Source organism: Dendrobium catenatum, unplaced genomic scaffold (assembly GCF_001605985.2).
Source record: "Dendrobium catenatum unplaced genomic scaffold, ASM160598v2 fragScaff_scaffold_250, whole genome shotgun sequence".
Classification (NCBI taxonomy): Eukaryota; Viridiplantae; Streptophyta; class Magnoliopsida; order Asparagales; family Orchidaceae; genus Dendrobium; species Dendrobium catenatum.
The window spans coordinates 84,345-95,067 of record NW_021318712.1 but is presented as its reverse complement, the minus strand read 5'-3'; the positions used below and the strand labels follow the sequence as shown (position 1 = coordinate 95,067).

General features: G+C 40.1%; 2 protein-coding genes across 3 annotated transcripts in view; one reads left to right on the top strand and one right to left on the bottom strand.

Annotated features, from left to right (window-relative positions):
- Nucleotides 1–961: 961 nt before the first annotated feature.
- Nucleotides 962–1,789, top strand: LOC110106336 (cysteine-rich repeat secretory protein 55; the record flags this gene model as incomplete). The annotated part of the gene is given in 1 exon segment (XM_020836205.2): nt 962–1,789. A coding segment is annotated over 1 exon segment (672 nt), but the record flags the coding sequence as incomplete, so codon positions are not given.
- A 1,447-nt stretch (nt 1,790–3,236) lies between these two features.
- LOC110106329 (short-chain dehydrogenase TIC 32, chloroplastic) overlaps nt 3,237–10,723 on the bottom strand; it is an 8,790-nt gene continuing 1,303 nt past the window's right edge. The window contains exons 2-9 of one of the 2 annotated variants that reach the window (XM_028693304.1): nt 7,467–7,698; nt 7,280–7,359; nt 7,021–7,174; nt 6,785–6,863; nt 5,397–5,481; nt 5,274–5,320; nt 4,895–5,077; nt 3,237–3,755 (exon numbers count right to left, since the gene is read on the bottom strand). In XM_028693304.1, coding sequence (XP_028549137.1) covers nt 4,910–5,077; nt 5,274–5,320; nt 5,397–5,481; nt 6,785–6,863; nt 7,021–7,174; nt 7,280–7,359; nt 7,467–7,698 — 845 coding nt within the window. In that variant the 3' untranslated portion in view covers nt 3,237–3,755; nt 4,895–4,909. Of the gene's footprint in view, nt 3,756–4,770; nt 5,078–5,273; nt 5,321–5,396; nt 5,482–6,784; nt 6,864–7,020; nt 7,175–7,279; nt 7,360–7,466; nt 7,699–10,723 lie in introns of those variants that run through there. The other variant, XM_020836196.2, reaches the window with a different exon arrangement.

Below are 10,723 nucleotides of genomic sequence, written 5' to 3'. Positions count from 1 at the left end.
ATACCCCCGGTGGTGGTCGGCAGGAACTCCGGTGGTGGTCGATGGCAAGAGAGCTCCCAAATTCCTCCCTTTCTTCTTTTCTTTTCCCTCTTCCTCCTCCTCTTCATGTGAAGAATGAGGGCCTATTTATAGTTTTTTGAGAGTGGCATGGATTGTAAATATGTGGAGGATCAAGGGCAAAATGAGAGTGTTTGAATGGACGGCCGATATTGATCCCCTTGCTCATGGACCGTTTATTGGTCAATTAGATGCGTTAACAATTTCAGAATTAAATGATCTTGGGCTCGTTGGATTCGTCTCGTCGAGCCGCTCGATTCGAATATAAGCATGCCATATTTGAAAACCGTTTGGTAATCCAAATTGTGGTTTGAACCCTTCAACAGCACTTCAGACCTTTGATTTGGACCCATTTGGGCTCGGATTGAGTCGAATTTGGTGTCGATGGGTTTGTCTTTCTGAGACGTTCAGTTTGACTATAAGTTTGCTGAAATCGGAACTCATATGGTCTTTGATTTAATTTTGGAAGCTTTCAACTCAATTTTGCTTTGAGATTCGTGCCTGATCAAGATAATTTTTTACTGATATATCAACCTAGAAAAAGAATGACGTGATGCGTTTTAATAGATCTCATAATCGAACTTAAAGCACGTTTGTTTATTGTTTTGAATATTTGCATCAGTGCCATTCGAACGCCGGACTTTTCTATGGGGGAATAGTTCCATATTACCAGGTCGCCGCACTTTTCGCAGTCAACCCTCAGATTTTCAGAAAAAGCGGCAAAGCACAGTTCCATATTTCCTCCCCTTATATAAAAAGTCTACAAACATCAATCATCCGGCAATCTGCAATGGCATTCTCCACCCAACTCCTCCGCCTCCTTCCCTTCCTCCTCCTCCTTCTCCCCCTCGCCTTTTCCTCGGACCCCCTGATCAACCATTACTGCGGCGACAACACCTTCACAACCACCACCAATCCCCTGCAATCCAACATCAACTCCGTCCTCTCCGACCTCATAAAAAGAAGCCCACAATCCGGCTTCGCCATCTCCTCCTACGGCCACGACACCGCCACCATCTACGGCCTCTCCCGATGCCGCGGAGACATCCCACCCGACGCCTGCTCAGCCTGCATCACCGGCGCCGCCACCCAACTCCCCTCCCTCTGCCCCAATCGCACCGACGCCCGCATCTGGTACGACTACTGCTTCCTCCGCTACGACGCCGATAACTTCATCGGCAAGTTAGACACCAGCAATGGCTTAATCCTATACAACGTGAAGAACGCGACGGATCCCGTGAGGTTTGACGGCGCGGTGAAGGAGCTTATGGGCAGTGTGAATGAAGCGGCGGTGGCGACTTACAGGAGGTTTGGTTGGGGTGTGACGGCGTTTACGAAGACAGTGACCATTAGAGGGATGGCTCAGTGCACGCGGGATTTGCCGGCGGAGAGTTGTAGGGAGTGTTTGCTGTCGGCGGTGGGTTTGTTTCCGGATTATTGTAGTTATCGTCAAGGTTGTCAGGTGCTGTATAGCAGCTGCGTGGTGAGATATGAAATTTATGGCTTTTGGTATAAGGACGATGGGAAGAACAGTGAGGGATACGATGGATTGGAGGGGAGAATGATTGTTCTGTGATTCTGATTTGGAATTTATGGTGTCCATTAGTATATCATGGTGATAATTAATTAAGCTGGGTATGTGGCTGTTATGATGGATAATGAACGGTTTATGTATTCTGTGAATCTTTATGGCATTATGGAACTTTTTTTATAATATATATGACAGATTCTGTTGCTGGTGAATTTTATTTGAAGCTGCCGTTGGATTTAGTTGGATGGAGGGAGATAAGGGTGTAACTGAGTCGAGAGGAATCGTGAGCTGAGTCGGGCTCAAATTTTTAAATGGCTTGTGAGTTGAGCTTGATGAAATAATAAGTCAATGAACCTGGTTTGACTCATAAATTTGTGGGCCGGTTTGTCTAAAAATTCAAAATGATAAATAATATAAGGTCTAGGAGTGCAAACGAGTCTAGTCGAGCTCGAGTCAGGCAAAACTCAAGCTCGACTCCCGAGCCAAATCTCATGATAAGTCGAGTTCAAGCCCGGCTTATGCCATTCAAATGAGCTCGTCGAGAGGGTCGTTCGAGCTCCATCGTGTCCACTTCCGCGTCCCAACATGCCTACGTCCGAGCTCTGTCCCACATCTCGTGTCCAATTGGCCTCTATCTTGTCGATTCCAGCGTCGTAGTCTGAACTCTCTTCGTGCACTCCAACGTTCAAACTTCGTCCCGCATCCAAACTCAGGTACCATCTAGTTCCCGCCAAGCATCCGCATTCCCACCCGACATTTTACGTTTCGCTTTCCGTCTTCCCAAATCCCTTACGATATTTCGAGTTCCTGCCAGGCATCTGAGCCGGCTCGTGAGCAATAGAGCCGAGCTTTGGGTGGATCGAACTCAAGCTCGATTATACAACGAGCTCAAAATTTTGCTCGAGCTCAATAAGTTCGACTTGCGAGCTCGTTAACAAATTTCAACCGAGTGCCCGAGCTGACTTGAGAGTTGGCTTGACTCAGTTGCACCCCTAATAAGGTCTAACCCATATGAAATGATTCATTATATAAATAGAGATTATAAAGGTCCACAAATCCCTATGATTAGAAAAGACCAAATCACAAAATTTTAAATGTTAATTTCATCTCTAATGACAGTAGATGAGAAAGTTGAAGTAATAAAGGGAGATTACATTTAAGCAAGATGGATCAGACAACATCAATTGAATAACATTAGTTGGGCAACTAAGTTCGAGCGACAGTGTTTAGGTTTTGGTTGTTTGATGATGTTATTATGTGATGACGATCTATAATAATCTGACGACAGTGGTTGCTAGTGATGATACCTAGCGTTGAGTGTCAAAAAAGGCTTTGGAGTTTTTCATATCTCTAAGCTCACTCCAATTTCAAGTCACTGTCCAATTCTTATAAAGGGGATTTATTTCTAATTTTTTGAAGTAATATTTTGACAAATTTAGTCAAAATTCTAAAAAATTCAATTGGACCAGCAATGTTAATTCATTTGATCATTGAAACTTTTTTTCAATATTTAAGTATTATAATAACCTCAAAATTGAGTGATATAGGCTCATAATATTATTCTTGCCAAGAATTATGTTTTGACTATACATACACAAAAATTGAAAATCATTTAGCCTATCAATTAATGTCACAAAATTTCTGATCGTATTTCAAATATTTAATTTCGTCTTACTTGAATTCAGATTGTAACACTTCTTAAATCATTTGGTTTGTCTCAACAAAATGTTCAGTTTTTTTTTTAGGGGTTTTTACATACATAACACTTAAAACTTTCATATTTACTTATCTAACGCTAAAACTTCTCTATTTACTGTTCAGCCACCTAAAAATACTTTCCCACTTCAAAACTAACACTCTGTTAACTGTGAAACCCGACTGACTGCTTCGCGCGCGCTCGGACGGCTCTTTCTCGCTGGTATATTCTTCTCTATATTGATTGGAAATGTTTTCAGCCTCCCCTCTCTAATAGGTCAGCTAGATTTTCCGTTGAATCTCCATACGCTGGATATCGTCCTTGCACCATGCCTGGGACTAGCTTTCTTTTCCACCCTTCACCATCCTCCAAGTCACTGATCGCTTTGCCAGTTTACCTGTGGCTCAGCTACTTCAGCTTCTATAGATCACCATTCTTTTGTACCAGGCTATTCAGTGAACGCATCCATTTCTGCCAACAATTCCATCCAAGTTACCAGGGCACAAAATAGGGATGGAACAAAATCCAAAATTGCATGCGTAAGCGGTTGGAATCATGGCCATAAAATGAAGAAAAAATTGGAAGAAAAGGTCATGAATTCATCCTGGACATACATTGTGGATCAATTAGTTTTGATTAGGTCTATGCAATCCAGAAAAGAAGCTACAGTATGTAAATGAAGACCTCGTATTGTTTTGATAAACAAATGCATAATTGTTTCAAAAAAATTTCATAAAAAAGCTACAGGTTTTAAATGGGAAAAGCTTCGAGAGAGTGTCCGAGGTGAAGGTGGAGTCGTGTGGAAAAAGCTGCTCGAGGGAATACGTCGTGGAGATGACGACTAGTGTGGACAGCTTGAGTTCGCACAATTGTTCGGATCATTTGAGTTCGCATAATATTTCGGATCAGCGTTGAGAAGACGAACTAAGTGTGCGGCGTGGAGAAGACGAGCGGATTGGCCGGCGTGGAGAAGACAACTGGCGTTGACGATGTCGACCTGCTCGATTGGGAGGATTCCCGCACAAAAGACAGGGTCGGGTTGAAGGTTGTTAACGGAGTTAACGAGAGTGGTAATTTGGGTACCTATTAGTGTTTTAGGTGGCTGAACAGTAAATAGAAAAGTTTTAATGTTAGATAAGTAAATATGAAAGTTTTAAGTGTTATGTATGTAAAAATCCCTTTTTTTATTTGAAAAATGTTCAGTATATTAGAAGTTTACTAAAATTAGTGTTTGAATGATCTTGAGGTTTCGGTTGGGACTATTTTTTACTGTTTTTTAAAATAATTTTTTAATATAAAAATTTTTAATTTTATACTAAAAAATCACTTTAAGAAGCAATAAAAATATTTTTGATTTGCTTATTTACTCATATCAACTTTGTACTTTCTTTTCAAAATGTAAGAAATTTATCCTAAATTTTCCTCCCCAGTCTAAAAGATTTAGCAACTCTCCCGAAAAAACCCAGGCATCCTCAAAAAGCTTCAATAGATCAAATTCATCATGTGAAGATTGAAGACCGAGACAAAATATCATTAACCATAAGCAAACTTGCATGATTTTGCAGAGCATTTATTCTGAACAAAGAAAAAATGAAAGGCTGAGCGCTGACCCAATTAGTTAAATATCACTCAGCAGATTTCACCAACTTCTCGCTGTAGTCCCACAATCTTTTTGCAAGCTCTTCGTCGCTCGCCAAAATGCTAGGCTTCACCTCGTTGCAGTCGTCAAAGTATTTGCCAGTCACACCTGTAATGCTCGGATGCAGAGACACATAGCAAGTGGTTGCTGCCCCCTGCAAATTTTCAAGCAATTTCAGTCTTCTTTAGGTTTATATACTTGCTTATGATGTGGAATAGAGATAAAGTTTGGTTTTTTTTTTTAAACAGCTTTTTAGTACAAAAATTTTTAATTTTGTACTAAAAAACTGTTTTAAGAAACAGTCACAAAGCTGTCCCAAACAAAGCCGAAGATGAGTGAAGGATGGAAACCTGCTGTACATTTTTCCACAACAGACAGGTGAATACTTGTATCACCTCTGCATCAAAGAACATAAATTTTTAGAGAGCGGCAACTTTTAATGAACTTCAAATTTTCAGAATTCATGTACTTACTCATCATGGGGAAGGAGTGTCGCATTAAATTAGTCATGATTACTCCAGGATGAACAGAATTTACGGTTACATTAGCACCTTCCTCCTGCTTTGCAAGATTGAATATTTGTTAATACTGTTCATAGGGAGCTTAATATGATAGCAGAAAACCAGTTAGCAGAAGGGCACTAGAAAGAAATATGCTGTGAGAGATTCGCAAAACAAGTCAACCATCCAAGCATTTTGCAATTCGTGTGAGGATTTACCGATTTAGATCACACTTCAACATATTTATTGTTTATCTAACATAAAAATGAGTTAGAGGAAATTTGTGAGCACTCATCAATTCAATGCATAGCTTGAAGGATGAAACAGGAAAACCTTCATATAAAACTACAAATTGCTCTTCAGATGGCGAGTACTGTCATTAATTATGTCAGCAGTCAGGATTCTAGAACCACAAGGCTCTGTTTTCCCAGTTCCCCACATGTTTGATATCACGGTTACTAGGATTATATAACATATATCTCTATAGTTTGTCCAATAAGAGAGCACTGACAGAAGTCATCGCTCAGTAGTACGTCAAAAGCATAGTTTGAAACTAGTCAAACACATTGAAACTTCTTCTGCTCCTAGTCCATCCATGTGAACGAGAAATTATTCTTTGCGGACACCGGACCGTCTGGAGACGAATCAGATCGCGCCAAATCATTTGGTACACAGTCACAGTACACAGCAAAAACTTGACGTGGCGCACTCTAATTCGCTCCGAACGGCATTCAGCATCCGCACAGAATAATTTTTCCATGTGAACAGCGTGGATTCTGCCACTGATGCGGTATTTGAATTATACTTTCACATTTTGACCTCATGGGCTTATCTTCAATTTGGGGCTTCTATTTTGACTTTAATGACACATATCTTCTCTTTTAACACTTGACAACAAAAAAGAAATATGATTTTTTCCTGATTGGTTGAAATGATAAGACTTGGACTGAATAAAACAGAAGTTTATTGGTTTTATTCTTTCTTATTTATGTTCTCTGCCATGTTTACTAGCCACTTTTAAGAGAGGGAATAACTAAGTAAGAATTAGTAGTATTTACGTTCCACATGCAAATTCAGAGAATTTCTTCACAACTCGGAGATAAAAATATGCTCCTAAGAATTTAGGATCTGTCATAACAAATGGGTATCTTATTTCTGTACTGAAGAGCAAGTCTGTTGTGAAGCAGATTTCTTCTATTAACAGAGAATTAACAGAATTGAAGACTTGCAAGCATTAAAAAAAAAAAGAGCGACTGATCAAACTGTAGCAAGCAAATACATTATAGATCTTTACTACCATTAAATCCATAGACTATCAATAAATTGCAGAAACAGTAGATAGCAATAAGAAGCAGAACTACCTTCAAGCGTCTAGACAACTCAAGTGCATGCAATATGTTAGCAAGTTTTGATTGTCCATAGGCCTTTCTGTCATTATATCTGATGATATCGAAAAGAAAGAGAGAGAGAAAACATTAATACACAAGTCATAATCATTTCATCCAGTGAAATTCATGACAAGCAAAATTGCTGAGATAATCACAGAATATCCAAAGATGGAAAATGGAAAATTAAGTTCAGTCCGGTATCATCATACCCAGCTTTGTTGTCGATCTGATCAAACAGTATTCCTCCTTCATAAGTATGAACGTGTGCAAAGGATGACAAATTCACAATTCTCCCTTCAATGCCAGTCTCCTTAGCCGTTCTCTTGATGTTCTCAAGAAGAAGGTTGGTCAAATAGAAATGACCTGATAATGCAACAGAATAATAATTATGAAAGAAAAGTGATCCATAAGCTTTGGAATAAAAGTTCATACAGAAATATTCTTCAAGAATCAAGTAAAATGGCAAACCAAGATGGTTGGTCGCAAATTGCATCTCGAAACCATCCACTGAAAGCTGGAAAGGACAGAACATGACACCAGCATTATTTCTGCAGGTTAAAAAAGCATAAATTAATATCAATATCAATGCAGGGTGCAAAAGCAAATAAATTTCCAAGGATATTAATACATAATGATTATAATAGTGATAGCTTACATCAAAATATTAAGTGGCAGGCCAGTTGCCAAGAAATTATCTGCAAAGGCTCTTACAGACTTCAGTGAGCTCAAATCAAGTTTCATAATATCCACACGAGCAGCTGGATTGCACTTAATGATAATCTTCTTGGTATCATTGGCAGCTTCTACATTCCTGGCAGCAATGATGACGTGGGCTCGTCGAAGAGCAAACACCCTCGCTGTCTCTGCGCCAATTCCACTTGCTCCTCCTGTGTTGCATTAACAACTCCATCAACACTAACAAGATTTTAAAGACCCGTGCGAGGTTATATGTGACAAAGATGGAGAAGCAGGGAGACAGAGGAAACCGGCAGAGAAAGATGAACAGAAGGTAAAGGGAAAATAAATGTCTCTTATTGTCAATTGAGGTGTACAGTGCTGTATATATAGAGGCATGAAGCCGGTCTTACAGTGAATAGAAAATACAATGTGTAATTATATTCTAATATGGTCCCTCAAATTAATCATTCTTTGAGCGAATGGTTAATTTGTGTCTAAGATCATTGAACCTTGAAATGGGAAAGGGTTTAGTCAATATGTCCGCCACTTGATCCTTGGAAGGTATGTGAGCGAGGTTGATCTCCCCGGAGCTAATTTGTTGGCGGATGAAGTGGTAGTCAATCTCGATGTGTTTTGTGCGTGCATGGAAGACGGGATTCTTGGCTATGGCTATAGCAGAGGTATTGTCACAATGTATAACTGTTGGATTGGGCTGTGGCAGCTGAAGTTCGCAAGCTAAGCGGCGAAGCCAGAGGACATCGGATGCGGCGGCGGAGAGTGACAGGTACTCAGCTTCTGTCGACGATTTAGCCACCGTGACTTGCTTTTTCACTGTCCAGGAGAGGAGATTTGGCCCAATGAATGTGCAATATCCTGAAATGGACTTTCGATCACTTGTGTCGGATGCCCAGTCTGCATCCGAGTAGGAATGAAGCTCCAATTTGCCGATGGTGATAGGCAGACCGAAAGAAAGGGTGCCATTGATGTATCGAAGTAGGCGTTTGAGGTCTTTGAAGTCTTGCTCGGTTGGGGTTTGCAAGTGTTGGCATACCCGATTCGTAGCATAGGCAATGTCCGTCCTGGTGATCGACAGATACTGAAGTGATCCCGCTAGGCGGCGGTAGAGGGATGGGTCCGAGAACGGAGGACTGAGAGCTGTCGGCGTGCGAGTCTTGTTCGTGATAGGTGTCGGGGCCGGCTTGCAGTCCTTGAAACCTGCATCATTGAGAAGTTTAGTAGAATAGTGTTCTTGGGATAGAAAGTAGCCGGTTGAGGATTGAGTTACCTGGATGCCAAGAAAGAGAGAGATGTGTCCTAGTTGTTTGAGAGCAAATTGAGTTTGTAGATGATGAAGAAGTCTGTCTATAGCAGTTGTGTTGTTTCTGGTAACGAGGAAGTCATCCACGTAAATTAAAATGTATAGCTGAGTCTGGCCGTTGTGGAGGAGTAAGGACGGGTCCGAGCGGCTGAAGGTAAATCCTTGCAATTGTAGAAATGAGGTGAGTTTTTAGAACCATTGACGAGGAGCCTGCTTCAATCCGTATAGAGATTTATGGAGTTTGCAGACTGCCGTACACGATCCAAATGGATGAAGCAAAGGAGCTTAAAAAACATTTGGATGATTTTAATAAATTGTTTATTGACCTGAAGAATGTCGAAATGAGAATCGAGAGAGAAGACCAAGGAATTATACGTCCAGCATGTTCGCAAACATATCTAGCGAAGTTTTTTAAACTATCAAATAAGCTCGTTCACAAAAATATCTAATGAGTACTCTTGAGCTATCAAATGAGCTTGTTCATGAACATATCTAATTAGTATGTTTGAGCTACCAAATGAGCTCGTTCATGAACAAACGATCTATGATTCATCTTATATTTGTTCATGAATATTTTAAATAAAAAATCCAGCAAGCATGAACAAATGTCTCTTGTTCATGAATAAATTTATTATATTGAAGGTATAAAATAAAATGAAAGCTTCTTATCGAGCTTGTTCACGAGCTTTAAATGATATAGTTCGTGAACATAAATGAGCCGAACATATTATTGCTCAAGCTTATTTATTTAAGGATCGAGTATCTAAAAAAATATTCAAATTTGTTTATTTAATTAATTTAACTATCACGAACGAGCTTTAATCGAATCGAGTAACGAGTAGTGATGAGGACATCGAAGATCAACGGCTACGATCGCGTCTATTTATTTTGAAAAATTTTATGTATTTGTTTTGTTATTGTACTTTTCCCTTTCTACCCTCACTTGAGGGCTTTTGTCTTATGTTTGCCTAGGGGCAATTATGTCTTTTTATTTTCCTTCATGTATTTGGCTATTTAAGCCTTCTCCCTCCTCTTGGAAAGAGGATGATGATTATTGAAAATGAAATTCTTCTTTTTGTGTTCTCTTTGTGAGTTCATATTTTCTTGATCTCTTAGTGAGTTCAACTCTCATAGATCTCTGTGTGAGTTCTAGGAAAAGCCCAAGGTGAGCACAAAAGCAATACCCGCCAGTCGTTGGAAGCGTCCTCGACTCGTGGTTTATTTTATCTTATTGTTTTCTTCTCCAACTCTTGTTTTCCTCCTCCCCACACCAAGCCCTACCCGAGATCCAATCATCCACCGCTTTATCCACTAGCTTCCTCCACTACAACCCAAGCTCCATCAAGAAACCCCCAACCCGACAGCAAGCCCCCTCTTCCTCATTTGGCCGCCGGCCACCACCTCGCCCCAAGCCATGATGAAGATGTCAATCATCATAATGGCTCCTTGATTGTGGCCTAGCAATAAATAAACGAGTTACCAATTTTTGAATTTCAAAATTTGAAATTCAAAACTTTCCATATTTAGAAATTCCTAATAAGGAAAGTTCTTAAATCCGCATTATGACGAAATTCAAATTCAAATGGACTTCATCATAAGCTTTCCTAACTCCCATGTGCTGATTTGGAAACCCCTCAATGGCTCCCACACTCTTCCCCTCTCTCCACATGCCGCCGACCTCACCTTGGTTGGAGCCCCATTCAATTCCCAATTAATGCATTGATTACAACTTAATTTGAAATCAAATTTCAAATTGATTTCCCCCCAAAACCTCTCAAATTCTGAATTTAATTTCAGGATTAGCATTTATTCCACCTCCCTCTCTTTTGAAACCACAGGTCACACCTTAATGGGCTTCAATTGATGGGCCATGACTTCTCTAGGAAAGAGTTTAACTCATTCCCTGCTGCTGGCCG